At 39.7% G+C, this 25,753-nt stretch overlaps 3 protein-coding genes, 1 long non-coding RNA gene and 2 other non-coding genes across 8 annotated transcripts in view; 3 read left to right on the forward strand and 3 right to left on the reverse strand.

Annotated features, from left to right (window-relative positions):
* Window positions 1–607: 607 nt before the first annotated feature.
* gpalpp1 (GPALPP motifs containing 1) lies at window positions 608–3,379 on the forward strand. The gene is made up of 7 exons (XM_014469025.2): window positions 608–798; window positions 896–1,007; window positions 1,082–1,171; window positions 1,323–1,572; window positions 1,675–1,839; window positions 1,940–2,041; window positions 2,163–3,379. Exons 1-7 carry the CDS (start codon window positions 714–716, stop codon window positions 2,379–2,381), a joined length of 1,023 nt encoding a protein of 340 aa, XP_014324511.1. The 5' UTR covers window positions 608–713; the 3' UTR covers window positions 2,382–3,379.
* A 211-nt stretch (window positions 3,380–3,590) lies between these two features.
* On the forward strand, window positions 3,591–9,449 carry gtf2f2 (general transcription factor IIF subunit 2). 2 transcript variants are annotated; one of them, XM_014469017.2, is made up of 9 exons: window positions 3,591–3,715; window positions 4,531–4,604; window positions 4,963–4,987; window positions 5,364–5,502; window positions 6,568–6,621; window positions 8,183–8,264; window positions 8,383–8,482; window positions 8,633–8,776; window positions 8,939–9,449. In XM_014469017.2, exons 1-9 carry the CDS (start codon window positions 3,650–3,652, stop codon window positions 9,059–9,061), a joined length of 807 nt encoding a protein of 268 aa, XP_014324503.1. In that variant the 5' UTR covers window positions 3,591–3,649; the 3' UTR covers window positions 9,062–9,449. The 2 variants fall into 2 exon arrangements, with proteins under 2 accessions (XP_014324503.1, XP_023188546.1); XM_023332778.1 differs by lacking the exon at window positions 6,568–6,621.
* A 1,377-nt stretch (window positions 9,450–10,826) lies between these two features.
* Window positions 10,827–12,515, reverse strand: LOC111608440. Its single transcript, XR_002752662.1, has 4 exons — window positions 12,411–12,515; window positions 11,675–11,843; window positions 11,327–11,377; window positions 10,827–10,959 (listed from the first exon to the last, which is right to left on the reverse strand). It is a non-coding gene; the product is annotated as an uncharacterized LOC111608440 (long non-coding RNA).
* On the reverse strand, window positions 11,162–11,293 carry LOC111608483. The gene has a single exon (XR_002752694.1). It is a non-coding gene; the product is annotated as a small nucleolar RNA SNORA31 (small nucleolar RNA).
* LOC111608484 lies at window positions 11,478–11,613 on the reverse strand. The gene has a single exon (XR_002752695.1). It is a non-coding gene; the product is annotated as a small nucleolar RNA SNORA31 (small nucleolar RNA).
* A 410-nt stretch (window positions 12,516–12,925) lies between the features above and the next one.
* The window catches only part of LOC102224734 (protein TANC1-like), a 39,681-nt gene continuing 26,853 nt past the window's right edge, over window positions 12,926–25,753 (forward strand). For both annotated transcript variants that reach the window (XM_014469039.2, XM_014469040.2), the window contains exons 1-7: window positions 12,926–13,009; window positions 13,227–13,331; window positions 14,385–14,576; window positions 16,444–16,536; window positions 18,087–18,217; window positions 19,475–19,775; window positions 20,401–20,682. In XM_014469039.2, the coding sequence (XP_014324525.2) occupies window positions 13,256–13,331; window positions 14,385–14,576; window positions 16,444–16,536; window positions 18,087–18,217; window positions 19,475–19,775; window positions 20,401–20,682 (1,075 nt within the window). In that variant the 5' untranslated portion in view covers window positions 12,926–13,009; window positions 13,227–13,255. The remainder of the gene's footprint in view (window positions 13,010–13,226; window positions 13,332–14,384; window positions 14,577–16,443; window positions 16,537–18,086; window positions 18,218–19,474; window positions 19,776–20,400; window positions 20,683–25,753) is intronic.

A 25,753-nucleotide genomic window follows, 5' to 3' on the forward strand; every position in this document is an offset into this window, starting at 1 on the left:
CCTCTACTGTACAGTTTCATATTGCAATCACCGAGAGCAAGCGGGGGTTTATACGAGTTACCAGCAACTAAAAACAAGTTCCAGTAGAACGGAGCATAGCTTATCCGGGTCCTCCTCACAGCTGCTGCGTGATGAAATATACAACTTCCCCGAGGTCTGTGTATTTTTTGCGTTGAAGCCCCTGGTAGGAGCGGAATTGAGTGTTTCTTGTTGAGAATCACTCCATGCCAAATCCATGACTAATCACAAGCGTCTGATTATAGTTCATTCCCAGATTGAAATAAAACGAAATGAGATCGGATTTGTCCACTATTACTATTGTCCACTAATAATAATAATAATAATAATAATAATAATAATAATAATAATAATAATAATAATAATATAATAATAATAATCTTATTATTATTAATAATAGTATTAATATTATTAATATTAATGATAATAATTATTAAGTCGTGACCTGACCACGATATATTCATTGCATATTCACTGCAGCAGAACAAAATGCCGTTTATTTTAATTTTGTGTGCTTTTACTTTGCACTTACTTCCGGTTTTACCACGTTGGTGTTTGTTCACTTAACGAGAAATCCTGCCGTTTGCGGTGTTTACTTCCTGTGTGAAAGGTTACAAATATTTCCCGAAGCATAGGTCTGTTTTTTGTGAGACTGACTTCTTATTTGAACAAAAACAGAAACAGCTGCATCAAATATGTCTTCTGATAAATTAATTGGGCCTGCTTTACCGCCGTTGTTTAGAAAGGATGGATCTGAAAGCGACGAGAGTGAAAATGATTGTAAGAAACAGATATTTAGTTTTGAGCGATCAACAACATACTTCCGTTTTTTTTAATTATTATTCCAGCTGTTGTTTTTTCTCTTTACGCCCTGCAGTCGCTGGTCCCGCGCTGCCTCCCGGTTATAAGCGGGGGGAGCCGTCCGGTTCTTCGGATGAGAGTGAGCCGGAGGTGGCGTTCAAAAGATCCAGGACTGGAGAAGCTGCAGAGTGGGTGGCCACGATAATGTTTGATCATGGAAAGTGATCCAACAAGCACAACAGTAACATGTGTGTCTATACAGGGTGACCAAAGATGATGATGATGATGATGATGATGGTTTCTTTGGACCAGCTTTGCCACCAGGATTTAAAAAACAAAGTCCACCAGAAAGGTGAGCAAAAACATCTTGTATTACTTTAGGCACCTTTAAAGAAAATGTGTTAAATAATATTTATATTAAGGTGTGACAAAAAGCTTCAAAAGAAGAAATCTGTAAAGGAGCTGAAAGGCCTAAGTAAGATGAATGTGTGTTATTTCCTCAGACCCCCTGTGCTGGGACCAGCTTTGCCCCCCGGGTTCCACAGAGCAGCATCTGACAGCGATGATGGGGAAGACGGAGAGGGCTTCCCAGGGCCTGCGCTGCCCCCAGGATACCAGGCCGAGAGTTCCAGCAGTGAAGGAGAGGATGAGGATGTGATTGGGCCCATGCCCGCCAAAGGGCCCATTCAAGACTCAGTGGCTCTCGAATTTGAACGAAGAGCACTAAGGATGAAAGAGAAGCTCACTGGGGAGGTTGTCCTTCTCCCACATAATATGACCTTTAGGCTTTTATCATTTATAAATGGTCATTTCTAAATAAATTTCCCCTGCTCTCTCTGATGTTTATGTACTTAGGAGGCCCCTGAGGTGGTGTCTAGAGAAACATGGATGACGGAGCTCCCACCAGAACTGCAGCACATTGGTTTAGGGGCTCGAACCTTCAAGAAGAGGTCAGGTCCAGAGAACAATGATCGATCGATTTGGACGGACACACCGGCAGACAGGGAGCGCAAGGCCCAGGTAGTTATTTTTTTAAAAAATATTTTACCATTTGTAGTAGTTCCTAGTAGTGTTCAATTTAACTCTTGGTTGGATCTCAAAAAGTTATGTTTACCAACAGGAACGACTTGAAGGAAAGAAAACTGGCGAGGCAAAGAATGATAGAGTCCCACAGGTTTCTCGAAGGGATGTAGAAATGGCAGAAAAAGTATCAAAATATAATGTAAGAATCTGTTCTCTATTATTACAAAATACCCCCCTTTACAGTACCTATTAGAGGCATTCATACCTCTTGAAGTTTTTCGCATTTTCTCACATTAAGCGATACCTTTCTTGTTTTCAAGGACTCCAAACGGGGTGAGTCCCTCATGAGTTTACACTCAAAGAAGCTGAAGGAAAAAGCCAAAGAGACAGCGGACAAGCCAGTGGAGCGGAGGCCGTTTGATAGAGACGAAGACCTGCAGGTGAATCGCTTTGATGAGGCCCAGAAGCAGCGGCTGCTGAAGAAATCTCAGGAACTGAACACGCGTTTCTCACACAGCAAAGATCGAATGTTTCTGTAGCATTTTGTTAGAATTGATCAAAATTCATGTTGCTTTCTGGCTGTTGTATGAGGCTGTGACCATACTTTTGTAAAGGACAACTGATTCAAGCTATTGTAAAAACAAAACAAAAAAAACATGTGGTGAAGTTTGCATACTTTTAAGAAGGCTTTTAGGACTGGTAATATGTACAAATGTTCAGATTTATTTTTCCGTCTTATAACTTGTTTGTGGATACCAGATACCCATAAAGCATAAAGGGCATTTCTGAAATTTTGTTTATTTATATCCATTCTGTCACACTATTGGTGACTGTATTTTTGTTTGATGTTTTTATTCTGGATTTATAAGAATCCATTCACAGTTGTGAATGCAACAGAGTGACAAATGGTGTTAAATGAAAGCTGGATCTCTGATCTCTGCATAAATAAATCTTTTTTTAATAGTATGTAATAAACCCTGCCAAATTAGCAGCATGACATTTATGGATATTATTTTTTTGGTACATGTAAATAGGAGGGGCTGCATGGTGGCATAGTTAATAGTAGCACTATTGCTTACAGCATGAAGTCTCTGGGTTCAAATCCAGGTCTGGTATTCTTCTGCATGGAGCTTGTATGTTCTCTCATGCATGTGTGGGTTCTCTCTGGGTATTCCAGCTTCCTTCCAGTCTACACATATAACTCTTGAGTTAATTGATCACTCTAAATTGCCCTGCTGTACGAGTGTGTTTGTACTGTGTGTGTCTCTGTATTTGCCCTGTGATGGACTGCTAATCTGTCTCTTCCACTAGCCTCACCACAACTTTGAAAGGATCGGCAGGTAAATGGATTGATGGATGTAAATAGTATAAACAAAGAAATTCTGAAAGAAACAAAATCATTTTTAATGTGAGTTTATTTTGAATAGGAAATTAAAACTACAAAAATGGCATTAAAAAAAACAAATCACCAGAACCAGATTATACTAGATTGTAACCAGATTATAGTCCTAATAAAAGTGACCTGTGTACATTTTTATATCAGTACGTTTCATTTGTAAAACAGCTTGGACGTTTTTCATGTGTCTGATTAAGCTTTTGCAAAACTGTTTTTATAGATTGAATAAACTTTTATCCCAAAACAATGACTGAATAATCTTATTCCTAATTTTTATTCCTATTTTCTTACATGAAAACGAGGAAGCGAAAACTGGAAAGACCCATCAGAGCTTCCGTACTCACTACTTATCCTATTTCTGTTGCGTACGCGTGTGGCAGTTATTATAGTAAGCTAGCATTATTTTACAGCATGTCAGAGAAAGGAGAAGTAGATTTAACAGGTGCCAAGCAGAATACTGGTGTTTGGCTCGTAAAGGTGAGTATATGACAGCCACAAGCAAGTTCATAAATGAGCTAAAGACTAATTATTTAAAGATAGCAGAAGCTAAATGTTAGCTTAGCCTATTAGCGCTACATGTTATTAACGGACAACATACTAGGAAGGTTGGCTTGACGTGGCAAATAAATATTCAGTTTGGCCGAGCATTGCAAAAAATAAAGCTCTGCCCTAATAAAAAATAAGTTTAGATAATAAAAGACTAATTACGTGAAAGCTTTAAATTGTATTGTGTGTTCATTGTTAACAATGGACTTTACACGTTACCATGGCAATTAAGAATTTACAGTTTAATTAATGCGTTCGTCTGGATGAGCTGTGTTGTTTGCTTCATGTAATGTTTTTGTTGAAAGCTTAATTTAACAAGATTTTCATTTTGAAGATTACATTCAAAATGATGAAGCCACGTTCATTATTTTAATGTGATTGATTTAGTAAAATATAAGTTAAAAGCCTCAAAATATGAAGTAGTGATGTTTAAAGACTTTATTACTGTATCTAAGCCTAATAGAGTGAAATACTTGTTTTGCATATCTTTATAAGAAGGATTAATTGCTGGTGAAGACACTAAATTGAACTACTCTGGGTTTCACTTATTCAACTGAATTCATAAAGTCAAACCAGAATTTGAAAACTAAAGTGCGCCTCAAACCAATAGTCATAATTTCTTAACTCAGATTTTCCATTTGAACAAAAGGGGGCATACATACACATTTAATTGTACCACATAAGTTGCAAAAAAAAAAAAATCATCCTGGTTGGCAAACACTCGTTTTTGGTTTTTGATTTTGCAGGTGCCGAAGTACCTCTCTCAGCAATGGGCAAAAGCTACAGGAAGAGGCGAGGTCGGGAAAATCAGAATTTGCAAGTATGTGAAATTAGGCTTCTGTCTGCAAGGCATGCAAATGTGTGTGCTAGGGATTTTTCTGCAAGCTTCTTATGGAAGCTTTTCCACTATATCCCAACCAGAAAATGCTTTATAGGAAACAATGCTGTTTATTGTTGTTGTTGTTGTTGTTGTTGTTGTTATTATTATTCTCAGATACAATAACTCCTGAAAGCACAGTGGCATAGACAAGTGCAGGAAGAAAGAAGATTGGCACTTACTAAGTAGATAGGAAATTAAAACTGAAATATGTAGACGGGCTTTTATGATGCCATAAGCGATGCATATCTCCTTGCCAATATAGCTCAGTGAAATATTGTCTTTTGCTTTTATTTTAAAGAAAAGGAAACCAAGGAAAACCAGAGGTAAGTGATGTTTTATAGAACTATGCAGCATCCAACAAATGCATACGTAAAACATAATGTACAATACAGACTTTTATCATTTCCTTCTTGACAATCAAAAGTAAGAATGATCGTAGTCGAATTAAAAGGTGACGCAATGCTTTTGCCAAGAATAAGTTCACAAATTGTGATTTTATACCTGGGTGTACACATCATTAATCTGTATTTCTACAACTTTTCAGATAAATCAGTCATATTTCTGTGTACATTTTGCAATCTCGAGTTTAACACCTTTAAATAAGAGACTAGCTAAAAATAAAATGAAATAAGAACTGAATAAAAACTATTTGTTCTGTTCTTAGTGGTCTCAAAACTCCCACATGGCTGCTCTCCACAGGTGTCTTTCACTTTAAATGAAGAGCTGACTACCATTGAAGGCATCGAGGACAAGACGGTGTCTGCACCTCGCGAACATCCTTTCACCATGCAGTCCGTGGGGGGTCAGATGCTGGCGGTCTTCACGGAGACTTCATCCGGTGAGTTTCCGATACAGAATGATTACTTGCATGGCAGTATGAGACACTCGGTTAATACTCAGTCATTCTTAGATTTCTGTGATGTAAAACATCTTCGCTGGTGAAGGCATCCATTCTGCTACCTGTGCATTCTTGCTCTATACGTCTTTCCCCTGCTTGTACTCCTCGCCTCCATGTGCCGAGAACAGACTTTTTCTTGAGTGAGATGTTGTCCACAGTAATGAAACTGTACATACCAGTAACGTACCGCATACAGTGGATAAGTGAACACTCAAAAGAAAACAATAATCATAGTCTGTATCTTGTCTGCTTTGTGTCTTGTTTTGGTGAGAGTTGCCGTGTCTTTGTTTGATAATGTGTCATTTATTGGGTTTTGATTCACTTTTTAAGTCTACTCAGAGTAAAAGGAGTGGCTTTATTGTGGGAACTGTTGCAATGTCACTGTTTTGGTGAATCAGCACAAATCATCACTCAATGTGTGGAGTTTATTTAATTTCTGCATGGGCTTCCGTGGTTTTAGTCTGGGCTTCAGATGCGTTCCCCCCCGACCCCTGCGAATGTTTTCAGGTTTGGTTTTATGTGCTTTTGGTGCTAATGGACTTGTGCTGCAGTTGTTTCTTTGACTGCAAACATCTGTGTCCATCTGTGTGTGATGGGCTGCACTGAAACACTGTAGAGGCTAAACACAGGTTGAACAATAAACATTTTAATACCACGTGGATCTTCTGTTTTTAAACTTTACTATATATTTTTAGAGCCTATAAAACAGACATAAACCTTCATCACTTTCTAGCTCTGCATAAAGCCTTTTTGAAATTCAGTTCATCAAATAAGCCTCTATGCAGCCCTTTGGGTGTGTATCGGCGCTGATACACAGTGTCTGTTGCTTGCTTGCGTTAAGGTCTCTCTGGCTTCTGCTTGTTGGAAAATATGCAATGACGCTGTTTGATTTAACATTTTCGTGTGGGACTAAACCCTGGCTATGGCTCTTATTGTTTAATCCCCTCCTCCCCTCGTTCTGCATCCCCCTGTGTTTTCATGTGTACCATCCCTCCCTTCCTGTAGGCCAGTCAGAAGAAAGATCTGATGGCAGCAGCTCAGGTTCGGGGACAGGTCCAGGTGAGTCCTCCATTTTTGCAGAAAGTGAGAGCTCTATGAAAGGAGTGGCGATCTTTAGAAACGTTTGGAAGTTGTGGCGTTGCATCATGAAGCCATATAGAGACAACACTGGAGCTTGGAATATTTTTATGGTGGTAACATTTAGACTCTTCTGAAGCAGAACAAAGTCTTTATCCTAAAGAATTGTTGGACATACACTTGTGTTAATGGTCCCCACATTTTGATTTTGGTTGTGGTCAGAAATCAGTCCAAATGTCAAATACAGGGGTGGGCACTCCTGGTCCTCGAGGGCCGGTGTCCTGCAACTCTTAGATGTCTCCCTGGTCCAACACACCTGAATCCAACAGCTGAATCTCCTCCTAAGTGCAGGTGTGTTGAAGTAGAGATGCATCTAAAAGTTGCAGGACACCGGCCCTCGAGGACCAGGAGTGCCCACCACTGGTCAAATATGACTCATTGTGAGCAGGTTACAGTTCTGTGTGATGGTCGGTGAAGTTGTGGAAATCTTATAGAAAACTGTTTGGTTTGGACTTTAGTAAAATGTTGTCATTGACTTGATGTGTGCTTTTCCTTCCAAACAGATTTTACTGAATGAAACATGTTATAAAAAATTATGGAAACCTCTTGAATATTTAGCTCTATGCTAAGAAATATTCATATGTCTTTTTTTATTGCTAGAACAGAAAATAAGTCAATTGTACTTGAATAACAAAAATCCACATTCGTCATCTTTTGTTTACTTATTAAATCAATGACAAATATGGATTTTGCAGCTGGGGAAAAAGGTAGAGCATCCTACCCTCTTATTGTTAGTCTCGTCCCCTGGTAGAAATATCTTCAGTGAAAAACTTATTTAGCCAACTAACAGCTTTTACCATTTATATGAGGAAAGTTTACCTCACAAAGATGAGTGAGGGGTGTCTTGTAGCATCTCAATGGAACCAAGATGTGGACTTTTACTGGGCTCAGGAGCTTTCAGTTTCAAAATTGTTAACCAGTCATTGGTTGACTAATTAGTATGTTTGGGTAATTTTCATCCTGCAGTTCTGGTTATGTTTTTTTTTTTGTTTGTTTTTTGTTTTTTACAGATGGCCTCACTTTTACCTCAGACATCCTTTGATACACTGTAGAACTGATTTTGTATCCTGTGATGGTGATTCTGGCCAGGCCCTACTGCAGCTCTTCCACTGCCATGTTTCACAGCTGATAAGAGTAAACAAACCGGGACATGACTAAATAACACAGCTTTCATTCATGTTAAATACACATCAGTGGAACTTAAAAATGGCTCCAGTATTGCAAGTGATGTAGTGAACAGATGACAAGGTTTACAAGCCTTGCTGCATAGGCTGGTGTGAGGCCATCTAGTACTTATTGCAGCTTTAATCACATTTTTTACTTCAGACTGATTTTTTTTGTGTTTTTTGTGCAAGTTGCAAAAGAACCTTCTGTTCTTAACACCCCGTCCTTTCTGTCTCCTGAACTTTGACTAAAACATTTTGAAACTAATTAATTCTGTTTGTTTCTAGTCAACATTTGACATAACTTTGCCGTTTTTCAGATAAAATAGCCTTGGAGGGAGTGGTGGTGCAGAGAGCAGAATGCAGACCTGCTGTTAGTGAAAGCTACATGAAATTAAAGCGGTGAGTATATTTTCTTCAGATTACACAAGGGTTAAAAAGCTAATCCATTCAACAAACCTTTGCAGTTTTCTGTGAATTTCAGGTGTGTTTGCATTGTGCATGTCATCATATCTTCCAGGCTACAAATTGAAGAGTCTTCCAAACCAGCGAGGTTGTCACAGCAGTTGTTGAAGCCTGTCACCACCAACTACAAACCTGTGGCCAACCACGACTACAATGTAAAAAAAAAAAAAAAATTATTTTTTTTGCCTCGTTGTTCATTTCGTTTATCTGCATGAATTTTCAGGCCTCATGTAGAAATATATTCACTTTTTGCAAAACATGCAAGTTTATGTCTGGTAACTGAGCTCTGCTTACTTTTGCTGCAGCGTGAATACGAGCGGAAAAAGAAAGAGGAAGGCAAGAGAGCGAGATCTGACAAACAGCAGGTGCTGGACATGTTGTTTTCTGCGTTTGAGAAGCACCAGTACTACAACATCAAAGACCTGGTAGACATCACCAAACAGCCTGTGGTGAGAACACGACAGAAAAAATTATATTATTAAGCCATTAATGCTGAGGGATTTTAAAGAATCTTGTTTGTCCAGAAGATTCCTTTTATGGAAACGAACAAATGTTGCAGCCTGTTAAAAGATTTATTTTTGACTGTTTTTTATATTTGGTTTTCTTCACAGACATACCTGAAGGAAATCTTGCGTGACATTGGCATCTACAATGTAAAGGGAACACACAAGAACACCTGGGAACTCAAGCCGGAGTACAGACATTACCAGGCAGAGGAAAAAACTGATGAATAGGTTTTTTTTAAATTTGTAAATCCTTGTATTGTCACACAGGTTGTGACTTTGAGTTCCTATTTCTTTACGCTAGGATTCAACATGGGAAGCAGTGAGAAGAGGTTTTTTGTTACAGTTTCTGCACACACGACCCTCAGCTTGACTTCCATTAGAGAACTGTAACAATGCTTAGCAATTTGGGGATTTATTTCTAGGCTGCTTTTGATGCCTTTTTTGTATAATATGTAAAATTGTAGTGTTTTGACTGCGAGCAATTAAGTATGTAGGATGTGGCAGGTAAATATTTTTATCCAAATGTGATTTGGATGGAACAAATCTGCACTGGAGGTTTTACTGGGTTTTAAGTGTTTTACATTTGATTTATGTAATAAAGTTGTCAGTGGAGCTATTTTGCCTTATGCGAGTGATAAACAGCACAACATTAGACCTCTGGAAACAAGAGGCGTAATGCCAGGTACATCTCAAAATAATAATGTGAAGAAATTTAAAATTTTTCGTCACTTATTTCTAAAAGTAAAACTTGATTAAAGATTGAACTATTTCAAACATTTATTTCTTGTAATCTTGATGATTATGACTTTGAGCTAATAAAACCCTAAAGTCAGTGTCTCTCAAATTTACAACATTGTGAAAAGTCTTAATTAGCTAATGTAACATACCTGCAAAGTAACACAAGCTCATGTTTTTGCTGAACCAGAGTGCTGTAGAAAGTTAAGTGGAAGGAAAAGTGAGGTAGAGAAAAAAATTCAACAGCGATAACATTGTACATTCAGGCTTGCACTGAGGAGCCATCCTCAGCAGAGCCACTGGCTGATGCAGGCACTCATACAAGTGCAGGCCCTCCCAAGCATCAAGTATAAACTGTACGCACAATAGTTGCCAAGTTAGTATTTTACTTGTCATATTTTCAAATGCCAAACTTGAATGCATAATGGATTTAAGCATACAGGTTATGTATACCTGTAGAGTGAGGGTGTGCATAATTATGCAGCTTCTCTTCTTTAGGGCCAAAAAACAAGGGAAGCAATTGAGACCTTGTGGGCAGTTCTTAAATGAAAAGCTGTGTTTGCAGCTGTCAGCAAATTAAAACAATGAAACTTAATGAATGAAGGGCTTATCACAATTATGGATCAAGGAGGCTTATACTGGTCACTGATTTTTGTCAAATGTTCTGTGGAAAGTTTGGGCCCAATTTTCACTTAAGAGATGCAAGCAAGTTAATGTTTATGTAGTTTAACAATTATGCACAATAATTGTGCAGATATAGATAAGCCAAACCCTCACTTAAAGCAATTTGGATTAAGAGAGCAGTTGTCGGTGATTAATGAAAACCAAAGGCTTGCAAAATTGTGCACAAAGTATTAATGTGCCCCCATTTCGGAGGCCTGACTTATACACACTTCTATAACTCTAGAAGACAATTTTAGGCTATCATTTTAAGCCATGAAATTACAAGGAAAAGGCTTGAAAATAGGTCACTAAAATTAATCTTAACAAGTTTCACAATATTTTTGAGATATTTCTGTATACACACCAGGTTCATCAAAGATGTCAGTTTGAATCTTACACTTATACAGGCATCTCCAGATATTTCAATTGCTTTGTGACATTTAAAAACAAGCAAATATAAAGCTTTACGTTATATATATAAAAAAGGATGTTTATTGGATAATTGTAAAATTTGAGCCATTTCTCTATGACAATTAACTAAACTGATGCTATATGAAATGAGCTAAAGATAAATCAGAATGAAAACACATTTAGGGATTTGTAATTTTTTATTACAAAAGCATGAAAACACACACACACAAAAAAAAAAAAAAAATCAGCCTTCAGAATGATGGAGACGATAAACTCCAAGCGACGCAGGGCGACTATAGAAAAGCCTCACCTGTTCCCTGCAAGAGAAATCATTTTCAGTGAATGCATGAAGCAAATGGTCATCTTCCTGCAGCGAGCTCAGGAACATTCAACTCAATCATTTCTGCGACAGGTCACGTTTACACATTGGAAGTTGAATTTCTCCAAAATGCATAGTCATTTACTGCAGTTGGATGAAATGTCTAAATTTTTAGTACTTGCGTCATGCCCAGCAGGTTTAAATGTACTCCTCAATCTAATCTGGCTACTGTAACATTTAACAGTCAGAAAACATGAGGAAGGCTCAGTTTAGCATCGCTGTGCAAACCAAGAAGCCAAAGAAGCCTGCTTCAGGTCTATCAGTGGATGCAAATACAAGTCTCAAATACATTCATTTGTGCTCACCTGCCATTATACGCGGCTCACTGCTGCCGTTAAACGTCACCTCAACGCAACCTTAAAACAAGGGAAAGAGCAAAAAGCATGAAGACCTGAAACTAGTGACATTATAAAGTATACCCATGGAGTTTATAGTACAGAAACAGCAAAGTATGTAGTTTGTTTTCCCCTCTTCAATCTGTGGCACCATTGAAAACAGGCACGCAGAAAGCGCAGGGACGTTTACTGTTGCATCTGAAATAATAAAACCCAGCATCTCTCACAACAGAGAGCCCAGGCTGTCAAAGATGCACGTCGTAACCAGCCAATCAAAAATAAAGAGTCTCAGTAATCAACAAAACTCCATATACTTACAAAAATGACTGTTGCTCTTCTGAGATCATCCATTGCACATTTTGCTGAATCTAAGCAAGATGCTTGAATAGCCTGCTTCAGTCACCTAGCAGGTCAATGAAATAAAGCCAGAGACACAGCCATCATCCAAAATCTGGTCCGAAGAAATCATCCAATGAAATGTGAATAGCTGCGGGGGTAAAAGAAAAAAAAAGAGCATTTACATTATACACATAAGAAACACCTGAGGGTTGATTATTGTAACCTATGGGTGATTTAAGTGGATGTGAAGTTGCTATAGTCTGCAGCAACTGTTCAGGAAACAGTCCACCCCACCCAAAAAAAACCTTACAAATCTCTCACTACATACTTTTATAGTGACAATTGCATATGTATGGAGCAGATTAAATGCTGTACAAGTTTATGCACTGCGGAAAAGTTATTTGCCTTGAGCAGATTGGGAGGTTCAGAAAGACAAACATCTTTACAGTAATTACAGGAAGCTACCTCAAATCGACACATTATTGGTTTAAAAACCCACCACTCCAAGCTAACAAACTGACATTAGCTAAAACGTGACATTCAGGTACAATTTCGCAGCGTTTATTTAATTACCAGGACCGAACATGTCTTGTTAGTTTCCTACAATGTGGAGCTAGCTACTGTCCACGTGGTTGCTGGTTAGTGAAATAAAAACTCACCATCACTGTCAAAAGACTTTCCTATTTGGGGAAAAGAACTGTTCGGAAATACTTACCGAGCAACTCGACATGTGAAGCAACTAGACTGATAATCTTGTAAAACATTGTGAACTCCTGCTGGCTTCTCACAGCGAACAGCTACAGAAAAGGACGCTACGGCGCTTAGCTTCCAGCTTTTATAGGTTGCTGGTTGATGCTCGTTTCGCCCCCTTGTGGACGAAAAGAAACATTTTATTAACGCCACCGCCCCCTGGTGTTCACAGAAGGGGTTGCAGTTCACGCACGCTTTTTACTGACTTACTTGATTATCTGATTGTTATAATAATTTTGTGGTAGGTTAATCATATATTAACATTTGTAATAGTGATAATATGCAGCAGTAGTGATATAAACAGCAGTCGTTAATGATCAAATAATATGTTTCAAGTGAAAACATGAAAGTCTGGAATAATATTAAAAAAAAATGCTTACGCCAAATTTAGATCACGAGGCACACATGCCTGCGCAGGAGACGCGCTCCCGCTTCCCTTGATCATTTTGTGAGAGCGCATCACACTCTTTAATTGGACTCCGCCAGCCAGCGAAAGTAGTCTCTCTGCTGCTTCCCATGGTTATATGTGAAGGCATGCTGGCATCCAGGAAGACTTAAATAAAGGTAACCATAGCTCTCATTGTACAAGAGGACTGTTTGTGTGTAATATCTCTGTTATGTTTTCCATCCGTGAGCGAAAATAACCTTTTTTTTTAAAACAAACAAACAAACAAAAAAAAGACGGTAATGGTCTCAAAATACTCTACAAGAAACACAACGAGTAGAGTTCCCTGAAATAATATGCGCGGATCTAATGTGTGGCTTTTTGTTTCTTTTAAAGGCGGTACAGACCAGAGAAGGACTCCAGCTATGTTCAGAGCAGTGTTCGGGAATAAGAAGGAAGGAGGAGGGAAAAAAGGAGACAAAAAGAACCAGAAAAATGCAGGTAAGAGTAAAACTACTGATGCACTAAAAGTTGAAGAGAAACTTGGCATGTGTACAAATTCACTGCAATTTCCAAGTCTTTCTTCTGTTGGATTTTCATGCTGAATCTAGTATTCAGCTAAGAAAATATATTTGTACATTGTAAAAGTTCTTGTTTTATTTGCTGACAATATTCAGGTTCTCTCCTCCTGGGTGAGGCAAATGGAGCCATTTCAATTAGCCTAATTCATCAGTGTGTTCTGTCCTTCACACAGTGTCCCGCTGATTTTATTTTAAGTGTGTCAGTCAAAGTTGGATTGGGCTAGGCAAACATCATGACCTACTAAACGAAATCCAAAAGAATTTGTGAGTGGCTATACAAAGCAGATAAGGTTAATCTGCAGAGATGCCGCAGACACTGAATGTTTTGTTGTGCTGTCAGTGAATTAGCAGCTCGCATCTTTAGCATGCTCTGGAAGCCCTATGTATTTTTCAGAGGCTGAACTTGTCAACTTGCAGCAGTACAGAGAAGATTTCAGCATGCACGGCGAAGATACATGAACATAAGTAGAGCTCAGTATTAGAGCAACCATGTTGCTCATTAATATTTAATATTGCGCTGCTCTGGGAAGCAAAGAACAGAGAGGAGGACAGAGAACTGTGTCAGTCTCATTAAATTCATATAGTGAGTTTACAGTACGCGCTGGCATGACTCTAATCTTTTGAAAAAAGACCACTTCATCTCGTCTTATCTCTAGTGATCTTGTGGATTTACAATAACTTATTTATAGCATATCTTTCTAGTTTACTCATCACACTAATGGCTTACCAAACACTGATTTATTACAAAACTACCCGCACCATTTTAACATTTTATTTATAAATTTTAAGAAGAATTTAGAGTGTTGCTTGATGTCATTTCAAAGTTTAAAGCCTAGGCTTAGATGCTTCTGTTGCAATCAACATTATAATGTTACTATTATGAACTGATGTACGAGCAGGAAGGAGAGATATGGCCATCTTCCTGGTCAAAGTTCTGACTAATCAACACTTTTTCCCCATCTATTCCATGCAGGCGTCGAGGTGCACATGCCCTGCATTCAGCAAAGAGGCAGCGGCCAGCGTGCCACTCACCACCACGGCCGTAATGGCAGCCATTTAAATCGGAAGAGATTGACTAAGGGCGTGTCCATTTCTTTACCGTCCTCCCCGCTTCTCCCTCGCCAGGGCGACATAGTTTCCTCCCAGTCCTGCGTCAAGTTCCAAGGTGGGTCGCTTTAAAGTAATCAACACAAAGCAACGTCTGAGTGACAAAGAGCTGCGCGTGAGGGATTAGCCGTAAAGGGAGCAAGATGCTTTTGCATGGCTCCACTTTGTTAAGCAGGGAGCTTCAGTGCGTTCAGTTGTTCCATACGTGACAGAAAGCACAAGTGCAGGTCCTCCGGGCCCCAAAAACTCGAGACAGATTGTCAGAGTTAATAATTCAGAGAAACAACTGAAGGCAATGCCCCCCAATTAGGTTGCTCAATGTCAAGTCATCTTATTGTTTTGGATCCGTACACTAAATAATCTGGGAATTGATGAGAGTACTCAAAGCAAATACAGTTTTGGCTATAGTTTGCTTAACATCACACGGGTTTTATGTATTGTTGGATGTAGTTTTTGATATTTTACACGGTTTTTAAAAACATGTTTTTCTTCCTTTCCACATGAGATAAAAAGTTAATGAAGAAAGATCTTTAAAAAAATATTTTCCTGGTTGATGTAAAGTGCAGTTTAAATAAATAATCCTAATCTCTGCTTAAATCAGTTAGAATCCTGAATATAAAAGAAAGGGTGGAGCACATCATATGTTAAAAATAGGTCAAAGAGAGAGCCTCTCCTTGATGTAACCATCTTCTTATTTCTTAGTTTCTGCAAGCCCATCTCCTCTCTTCTCCTCTTCCCTCCCGACTGCAAAGCAAAAATCAGGAGCCGAGGGAGTGACAGAGTGAAGCAGATGAGACAGCGAGCACTTAAGAAAAGAGTCCTACTTGCACAGTTTGATCATGCTTATCATCAGAGCAGTATTTCTAAATCCGTGCAGCTGTCTTCTGTCAGACAAATTATTACTGTTAATTTTGTTTGAAATTGCAAATGCTGCAAAGATTTCCAGGAAGTGCACCCTTGCTTCTCCGATGGGCTCCTTGATTGCAGCTGGATTTAAGGAACATGTTAATGTTTTGAAAGCACATTATTATAGTTTTGGTCCCTTTTTCAAAAACTGGACGAGTGAAAAGACTGTACAGTTTGCAAGCGAAGGAACTTTAAAGTGAGCACATTTCTTGAACAAGTTCAAAAACTACAGTAATGTTGATTGCTCCTGCTTGTATCAGGGATGCTTTACATTAGGAGAAACAGTAGGTGGCAGTATCTTTTAGCAAGTCCAGCTAGCCATTCAGAAAAAAGAAGTCCTATTACATTTCATTGCATGAATCCTTGCCGCAGCCTGAGCAAATAGGAAGGGAAAATTACAGCAAGTTAACGTCCGTAGCGCCCGAGCCTCCAAATTCTTTGGCGGTCATGTACAATCAGATATAACTGCAGTGTGTTACTCTGCAGAGTTTTCCCTCAGTCTGTCGACACACACGATTCAAACGGTCACTTCTCCCCCCCGAGAATACCAAATTAGCACATTCCCGTGTTTGCAGACGCCTCATCCCTGAGCGTCTCATCTCCTCTCCAGGAGAACCTGCTTCCAACAACCCTGAGATGCTGATGCATAATTTGAGACACACCCACACACATGAGAGAGCACCGATTCCTCTACCACACACAGACACACACTCACACACACGCCGCCACACAGCAGAGGCATTAATATGTCATAGATAAACACCCACAATAGTGTGAATAACGTTTGCATGCGTGGCCCTCTCTGTGTACGTTCTGCTGTATACTCCTGGGACACAATTCAAAATTTTGCACCGCAGATCTCATCTGGGCAGGCTTAATCTCCCTCTCTCTCTCTCTCTCTCTCTCACTCACTCTCACTCACTTTTTTCATCCCTCCTTTTCTCCACCCTCCAATCCCTGCCTCCCACCCTGGCTTGCTCTTCCTCCCTCTTCCTCCTGCCTCTCTGCCGTGGCCAAAGGACGGGCGAGGAAGCCGGAGTATGTGGACGGCTCTTCCAGTACGAGAGAAGCTCTCATCTTTGCTTCCTGCCGTGGCAAGCCGGACCACAGAGGTGAGAATGGCAGCCCATGGGTGTGTTTTTAGCATCGTGGCTGTTTTTTTGTTTCCCCAGGTACTGATCAATGAAGCTGAATAAGAGTCCGAGTGGGGGCTGAGGCAGAGGAAGGAATGAGGTGAAATAGAAAAAAGAAAGTGTGTTTTGTCTGCGTGCTAGTTACACCCCGAAGGCTTTAAAATAAGTTTTTCTCAAAGATGTGTGTGTAGGGCAAAAATTGTCTTTGTGGTTTCAAGCGACGAGCTGTTTTGTCTTCTGAGTCCTCACTAAATTTTGTTTGCGCAGATTTTGCTACATCAAAGCCGCCGTGGTGTAAATACACCTCCTCGAGCTTTTTTTTTTTTTCCCTGTGTTTTTGACCAGAGGGCTACCCTTAGGCTAAGCAGATTTCGTGAGGCATCTTCCCTTCCCAGTTGCCAGGCACCTCTCAGCTTCCCGTTTCCATTGGCAACTGCCAGGTGGTTTGATGAATAGTACTGGACATGCAGAAATGTCCTCATGTTACTCCAGATTGGACTATGCTAACTGAAAGGAAACTTTTCCTCCCTCTACACCTCTTTAAAGTGCACATATTCAACTAAGTTTTCTGCTGCTTGTTGATGTGTGAAACGTGCAAAAACAAAATTGGTGAAGCTTTCCCCTTGAAATCAACCTTAATTTTCTTTCAATTATAGTCTTGTGATTGGCACATTGTGTGGTCTAAAAGAATAAAATATATATACATATATACATATATCTATATATATATATATGAATTAAAAAAAGTAATGTGGTGCAGGATCTTCAAATATAAAGCAGAATGAGAAAGAAGCAGTGGAGGGAGTGAGAAATGAATGTGATGTTTTAGCGAAAAGATGTTTGTGAGGAGGAGTGAACTGTTCCTGTAATCCGTGATGCTCTGTCATCCTGTTTTTTTTTCTTGTTCGTTTTTTGGGGGGGGGGTTATGCCTACTCGGTATTCATGTGACTCAGCTGAGACCACTACATAAATGTGGTAAGATGACGTAGTAACGTAACGGTGGGCACAGAGAGTTACAAATACAACAACTCTGCTACAGCCTTTTGTTGCTGAGGTTGAGCACACGCTTCGGATGGGCTGGGGTCATTGCGTGAGGAGAGGCTTAAACAGTGATGAATGAATGCAGCACATGGCTCGTGTCGGCCCAGTTTCTCCCGGAGAAACGGTGCAGGCGAGAGCTGGAGCTCTCCGCTGAGTTCATTGAAATTCGCCGCCCGTCTCTCGACAGAGAGCACCTGGCAGGCGTAAACGCGGGGAACCTCACACAACCTCCCGCCGCTGCCCCAACCGGGGGACTGGAGAGCCGCTGTTTGTGCACTCATAACTGGTGCAGCTGGGGGATTGGGTGGGTGGGGGGTGCGGGTGACAAGGGAGGTCCATACTGACCTGTGGATGCATACATATCTTGTAGGTGTGGGAACCTCACGAGCAAAACGGAGCTAAAACGGGCATCGTCTGTCTTCTTTTGGTTGTCGTTCTGCCATTTCACCATTATTAACCAAGTATTGATTTTGTGTGTCCCTATCAGACCTCCAAGTGGAGCCCCACCTCGGCTCCTCCCTTTCTACCCAGGAACTGATGACCAGACTATGCTTCTTATTGGGCGAAGCAACGGGCAGCACTGCTAGCTCTCCTATGGAGGAAAGGAGGGAAAAGAAGGTGGGATGTGCATTGATTTACAGCCCTCTCTGAGGTCATTAAGCATGAAAAATATAGATTTCTTTGCCTTTCTTTCTTTTTTATAGTCATTTTATGAAGATAATCTACACAAAAGTAGATTTCTTTTTCTTTTCTTTTTTATCATCTTCCACAGAGCTCCATTTCTACTCAGCATCCGACAGGTTTTAACCCCTCTGTGCGTCTCTGTGCCTTTGCCTTGCTCAGCCTTGGCCCATTTTCTCAGCCTCTTTCCACCACCTGAGCTCCAGATTCAGTCAGCTTTGCAGAGATAGCACTGTTCATGTGAGGAATGTGGGTTGTCCCGGCTAAGATAGATGAGGCTCTGGTATAAAGGGAATAACAAGGAGCTGTTTAAGCTCCACCGCTTTGCCTCCCAACAGTTTCTGTGTTGCAGAAAAGTTGCATCAGTAATGAGGAGACTGTAAATCCACTCAATTAAATGAAAGGGTAAGGGATCTTCAGCTGGGGTTAGTTTTGCTTCTTCTTCTAAAACTCTGCAGTTTAGGACCAAAATCTCCCAGGATGTGTGATAAAAGCAAATAAGGATGTTTATTTATTGATTTTTGCAATGAGGGTTTTTATCCCTGTGGTTCTAACTTTGCATACATTTGCGGATTTTTATACTATAATAAACTTTTTGTGCTCAAAATGTATTTATTTAACAGATTTATTCTCCGTTTTGGTTGTGTCCTGTACTTAAATTATGTCAGCTTGGCATCGTAAATTATAATATTACCTCATTGCAGCTATAAAAACTATTCACTATCAGATTTGTCTATTTTCCTTTAGATCTGAGGGAAGCAGCAGCATGTTAGAACTTTGGTTTGGGAGTATTTGGGAGAATTTCCATTAAATTTTATATTTCGGTCCATCTGATGGTGTAATTTTTAAATATTAAATGATAATTTGATGAGTCACTCAGTACTTGAGTAGACTTTTTACCAAATACTTTTTTACTCTTACTTGAGTAATTTTTTGGATGGCTGCGGTTTACTTTTACTTGAGTAAAAATATGTTCAAGTACTCTTAATTGAGTACAATTACCTCTGCCAATGAATGTGTAGTAGTAGAAGCCCTTTAGTTTCATTTACTTGAAGTAGTCATTTCCTTCACCTTTCTCTAAGTTATCGGATACATTTTGTATTATATATAAAAATGTTGTATATAATACAACATTTTGGATTATATACAAAATGTTGTTGAAATTCCTTCTCTTCTTTCTTCTATTTGTTTTAGGGTGACACCTCTGCCCAAGGGGGGAGTCCCAGCTCAACTCTTACCTGCAGTACCACTTCCCCTTGTACAGAGAGCCCCACATCCACCCTGAGCACCGGTGCTGGAGGCCAGTCCCTTCCCCAGCCTTTACCCTTATCCTCTCCTCATCGTGGCTCCAGCAGCAGCCCCTGTGGGACTCTATCCAGCCCTGCACACAGCCCTACCCCCTGTCCTACTTCTGGACTGATCTCTGTGAGCAGTCCTGGGCCTCCAACTCAGAGCCCCACCTCCACCTTGGAGAGCAAGGATAGTGGAATTATAGGTGGATATGATACGTCTTTAAATTGTATTTTTCCACATTCAGATGTTTTTTTTCTTCAACAGCTAGAGGAGTGTCAGTAAATGAGAAAACACAGTCAGCTGTAAAAACAAAAAAATAATATAGGCTATATACATATATATATATATATATATATATATATATATATATGATCTATTTTTATTGATCTGTTTAATACATGGTGGAACTATTTACATTTTTTTAAAAGTCTTTAAAGTTGCTTGAACATAAATAGGTTTTAAATCTTCAAACATACACCCTAACCTCACATGTGGTTTTTCTGAGCCGCTTGTGCCACCTCGGCCTTAAGGCTTCAGCTCCCTGCTGTCAAAACTGGGACACTGCTGTCTTTGTTGCGTATGGGTCTGATTCTCTCAAAATAGGACACTTTTTTTCTCCTTAAATAGAGTTTGTATTTATAGTTGATTACAAAAGACACATCAAGTGCAATGAAGCCCCGCTGATCAAAGAGGTCATGTCTCCTGTTTTTCTCTGTTGATTAGGTAAAATGCGTGTTGTATTTTACATCTTATAAAAAAAGAAAGTTTACAACCATACTCAAGCTATTCTCAGCACATTTCAACCAGATTTTCTTTCCCCATTTCAGCAACCATCACAAGCTCCTCTGAGAATGAGGAGCGCAGCACTTCCAGCGACGTTCTGACAAAGGAGGAGGGCCCGGGGGGCAGCGGCGGTGTCATGGGCAGTGCGGGCGACGACCGCCATCCCGGGCAAACCAGAGACAATCTGACAGCTCCACAACCTGACGCCTTACCCAGGAGTGAAATCATGGAGCCCAGGACTCCACCAGCACCGAAAAGACCCCTCCCCCAGCACCACATTCAGGGCCTCTCCTCGCTCATGATGCCCCGTCCAAATTCAGTGGCAGGTACAGCTTAACAGAGACGTGCTGTGTGCTTGAGGAGTTTTGAAAATGGCAGATGTAGCTAGAACTCTGCAGTCAGACCCACCTTTATGCACAGTACAAAGCTCATAAACTTCCATGAATTTCTCTGAATCACATTTAAGTTGAAGCCTCTAATCAAGCAGCAGAGACTCCAGGAAATCTGAAAATAGTCCCGATCTTAACGCTTCTTTATGCCACGTTGCGCCCATTTTCACACCTTCATAAACTTTAAACAAATGAGACACAATTAGTGAGAAAGAGTTGCCTAAGCTCCCATTATACTGTACATGAAGTCGGCTAATGAGCGCATAAACGTAGCAGCTGTGACCTGGGTGATTAATTAATGGAGGAATTAATCTGGTGTGAATGGCAAATTGATTGAATTGATTGTTGATTCGCCACTTTCTAAATACAGTAGAGGCATAATCTGCGAGATCTCTGCGATGCAGAGCACCTCGAACTGGTGCTCTACTTACCACCGAGGCTGGGTACGCTCAGTGAGCAGCACCAGTTAAAAGTCCTGGGAGGCCTCCAGTTGTCATAAAAGTAACGCCGCCCCTCCCCTTCTCTCCACAGTCACGATCTTTTGCTGGTGCGCGAGGCTCTTTTTCTTCCCTTAGATCTCAGTTCATTTGTGGTGGAAGCAAAAAGGAGAGATTCCCTGAGGAGCCGATTCACAGTAATGCCTGCCAGTTTTTTGTTGTTTTTTTTTTTCTTTTCTGTCAGCTGGTGCTTTCATTTAGACACTCTTGATGAATTTTGGAATAAAGATTTACCAAGCCGCATGTACAGTGGCTGCAACAATCCCGTTTCAAATTCATTAGGAATTCAAATGCATGAAGCTAAATGCGCATTATGATTAACGACGCAAGATCACATGCAATTCTAACTTATTGCTGGATGAAAAATGTTGTTGTAGCAGAACTATAATTGTGTGAGTCAGTTTAAATACACAAAATGCTGCCTTTAAATTAAAACTCACATTAAAACTAGTGCATGTTTCAGAGACCATGCTGAGGTCTAATTTTACTGTCAGTTGAAAGGCTAGATAGTCATGTGTTGTTGTTACTGTGTTCATAATTTGAAATTATAGTTCCAGATTGGTGGGCCTGACTTTAGATTGAGTTTACCGGGGCAGTAGCTCATTGCCCCAAAGACTTTTAAATTTTTTTTTTTTTTTATGAATGTGTGTTTTACATTGTTTAAAAGGCAAAACATTACATAAACATAAAACGTATAGGCCCATGACAAATGAATTATAATAATATTTTGGGATTTTTATGAATTTAAACAATACTTAAGTATTTGAAAACAAATAAGCTATAGCAGTTTTGGGGGGAACAACATGTAGCTGTTGCTCAGGGGAAGTATTGAACCTATCATGTATCAACTGCATTGCACTACCTATTAATGCATTAGCAGGACAATTTCTTCTGTTGTGGATAAGGCACCTAAACTGGCTCAAGCTCAGGGGCCACGTTCTTGTAAATCCGATTCTGGTTGCAGTAACATTTCCACAGATATGTTCTTCATTTAATGCAAAATGCATGTTTTATCATACTTTATAGATAGCGGTGAACTTTATGGGAGATGTTGGCAGAGAGAGAGCCTGAGGCAAAGTCAGGGCCTGGAGGGGGGCGAGAAGTTCTTGCAGGTTTCGAATGTATCTGAATTTGATTCAGAATCTTGAATTTCATTTGGATTCTCTAAAACTGGGACATCAATTTGGCCCATTTGTCTTGTAAATTTCCATAAAGTGACAGTTGCTGTTGTGTAAATGAGATAAACAGAATGGGTTACTGTGTTGTTTTTCTACAAAACAAGTGTGTAATATTATTCCTCAGCTTCCTTCAGCTTTTTGTTTGGTTTGTTCTGAATGAGATGCCCCTAGAAATGTATTTGCTCCTTTGCAGCTAGAACTGTGGTGGGAGCAGGCATTTTTACAAGGTACACATTGTTACTGTTGAAGTGAAACAATTTATTTGGCTGACACATTTCATTTCAGTTAAGTTTATTCGCCATCTTTACAAACTGAGCAGTTTGTGGGGGTTTGACTTGATGAATTTATATATTTAAAAACTGCTGCTTCTATTGAATGGATGGAGATGGAAGTTTAACAAAAGCAGCCCATTGGTATCCCAGAGCCTGTAGTAAATCTTGTTTTAATGTTGCCTTGCCTAAATCCTGTCTGTAAGCTGGTGTCATAATGTTCTTGTAGTAAGGTCGTGTAATGAAATAATATTTAGCAAAATCATTGCTTCTGCAATCCTTCAAGAAATGTAACAGCTATGACAGAATTGAAAAGTGGGAATGACATTTTAATTGGTTAGCCTTAACTGCGCTTTTATTATTTTTTCTCTCTTTTTTTTTAGATGTATTTATTTATTTTGTTTGCTTCCAGTCTCTTTGCTGACCTTATTAAGTTGTAGCTGTTCCTAATACTGCCTTTGAAATACCTTGGAAATCAGAACTCAAGTCTGTGAATGGCATCTTACCAAACTTCAGTGAGAGAAAGTCAATGGGCTTTTGCTGCTGTTGATCACGGTGATGCTGCTGAATATTTTCAGCTACGTAGTGCTTTTCTGGCATTGTAGGCATTGTAACCATGAAGGAACATGTGCTTAAACAGATGTTGCTCAGTACTGCGGCTGTGACTCATTTACTGTAGTTACATACAACCGAGACAAGTGCAGATAAGCTGCAGGTATTACCACATGTTTTGTGTACAGGCTTTGTATTGGGGTTTGAAGTTGAGGTTGGTAGGAAACCTCTGACTGTCTAAGCAGGAAATCCGACTTTATAGGGTGGTTTCTGTTGTTTTTTTTAACTGACTTAGTTGTGGTTTTTGAGCATCTGCTTTGTCATCTCAAACCCCAGTGGATGATAGAACATAGCCGGTCACACTGGGCAGGTTCAGCTGTACGTTTTCACTGTTAAGAGGGAGTTTTTCTTGCCACTGTCAACACATGCATGCCCAGTATGAGAGTTCATGACTCGATCCTTTGTACTGTCCAGTGATCCAAAATGCTTGTTGGGAAGGAAATTTTTCTGTAAAGTCAGAGATATAATGAGATTAAACATGACTACTGTGTTTTCCAATTAGGATTGAATTAAAATGCTTTTGATTGTATTGCATTGATAATATGTTTATTGCAGTTCTAATAATGTTAACTATTCAGTATATTTGTTGTTTTTTGACAGAATTGAATATGTAAACATCAGTGACATTTAACACTATATTCAAGTAACTATTCTTATTTTGCACAATATTATAAAATTTTGCAGTTCTGCTCCTTGAACGACAGCAGTTTAAAAAGCAATATTTAGGAATTTAATTAGTCAGGCTATCTGCTCCAGCATGCTGTCTGCACTGAGCTGCATAACAGTGATGGCTAGGGGTGCACCGATTGCAGTTTGTTGACTGATCACCAATTACCAATCCTTAAATAAACCAATCTGTTGATTCCGATAAATTTTTTTTGTCTGCCACCTCACTAAATATAGCAAGGAAATTGCTGAGTTGGCAACAGTGGGGTGACTATTGTTAACTGCAAACATGAAGACATGACCGGTCTATTTTTTAAAAATTTTTTTCAGTTTATTCACTCACACAATATATATGATGAGCTTACAACATACTTATGTACCAGATAATACAGATCACAGATTAACAGAGATCATAACTGCAAAATAGCTTCTTCTCCAAAGAAGATATTTAAAGCTTATAGATGGAGCCTATGAACATAAAATTCCATACATTTTATTATGAAAGTATCTCCTCTCGAAAGTCACACCTCTCTAAAGGCAGAGCAGAAGAGGACAGTGGTTGATTTTTAGACTTTTTAGACTGAGGTAGGTGAGCTTGGGGGATTAGATCGGCTTTACATGCAACTATTGGTTGCTGATCTCTCAAAATTAAGGAAACCGGCACCAATAAATCGGCTGGCTGATAAATCGGTGCATCCCTAGTGACAGCACTTTCAAAATGGCATTACGTTAATAACAGTACTGGTTCTTCTTTATTTTTCACGCATTTTGAAACCATAACTAGTCAGAAATTTCTGAATATAATCTTTGTGACAAATCCACTTTTAAAATAAACCCCATTTTCTGAATTCCTCTGAAGTAGAAACATTTAGCCCGAGTGATTGCTCCACCTGCAATACGTCTTTAAATGATGTTAACCTCTCAGAGACGCTGGGGGCTTGTCCGGGGCTGAACAGCTAACCTTTAAAGTGTTGAAGGATCAACAAGTGTTCTGGGGCAATCAGCTAAACAGTCATCAGCAGCAAGGATGAAGGTGGGCAGTGAGTGTGGGATAGGTTGGACCGTGAACGGGTGGAAGGATGAGTTGTTCTGGTTTCTCTGTGTCAAACTGGCTGAAAACATGTTTTTACTCATTCACTGTATCGTTGGTTCTCTCAGACATTTGGCCTGGCTGTCTTTAGCCAGTAATCTCTCTCTCTCTTCCTCTCTCTCTCTCTCTCTCTCATCCCACTCCACACCTCCTTCACACCGTTTTTCCGCAGACTGTGCTCCGTCCTCTCACTGTGGATGTTCTTTCAAGCTGCAATTCTCCACTCTTGTTTGTAATTTCATGCATGTGCCATGTCCTAAGAGCCTTCTGCAGCCTGGTGGAAGAAATGTGTGTGTGTGTGTTTTTTTAAATATATTATTTTACTTTTCTGCTGCATATTGCTTGCACCACACCGATCGAGTTGTATTATTAGTTTCATGATAGTGATTCAAACTGATATGTTTCGCATAAGGGAGGCCCATGTTGTTCACAGAACAGGTTTTATGCTCTCTTAACAGCCCAGTAAATTATAATATTCACAAGCCTTCAATCACAGTCTCTCACTGTAACACTTTGCTTCTGGAGGATGATGGACACATAGGGCTAGCAGATGTATCAGAAGAACACGGTCTTAGAAGTGTGGGTTGAAGGATGTACAGTAATTTAATACATTTCTGTGTCTCTATCTCGCTGTTTGAAATAAATGAGAAATGAAAAATGCTTGTATCACTAAAGAGTAGCCACATACATTTTAAA

The sequence above is a fragment of the Xiphophorus maculatus genome, chromosome 4 (assembly GCF_002775205.1).
Source record: "Xiphophorus maculatus strain JP 163 A chromosome 4, X_maculatus-5.0-male, whole genome shotgun sequence".
In the NCBI taxonomy this organism is placed as follows: Eukaryota; Metazoa; Chordata; class Actinopteri; order Cyprinodontiformes; family Poeciliidae; genus Xiphophorus; species Xiphophorus maculatus.

What these genes read in the sequence shown, in the direction of transcription:
- gpalpp1 (XM_014469025.2), top strand. Translation starts at nt 714, where the DNA reads ATGTCTTCTGATAAATTAATTGGGCCTGCTTTACCGCCGTTGTTTAGA. An exon ending in AGGACTGGAGAAGCTGCAGA is followed by an intron (nt 1,008 to 1,081) that starts GTGGGTGGCCAC and finishes GTGTCTATACAG; the next exon opens with GGTGACCAAAGATGATGATG. An exon ending in ACAGGGAGCGCAAGGCCCAG is followed by an intron (nt 1,840 to 1,939) that starts GTAGTTATTTTT and finishes GTTTACCAACAG; the next exon opens with GAACGACTTGAAGGAAAGAA.
- gtf2f2 (XM_014469017.2), top strand. Translation starts at nt 3,650, where the DNA reads ATGTCAGAGAAAGGAGAAGTAGATTTAACAGGTGCCAAGCAGAATACT. An exon ending in AGCTACATGAAATTAAAGCG is followed by an intron (nt 8,265 to 8,382) that starts GTGAGTATATTT and finishes CATATCTTCCAG; the next exon opens with GCTACAAATTGAAGAGTCTT. An exon ending in TGGCCAACCACGACTACAAT is followed by an intron (nt 8,483 to 8,632) that starts GTAAAAAAAAAA and finishes CTTTTGCTGCAG; the next exon opens with CGTGAATACGAGCGGAAAAA.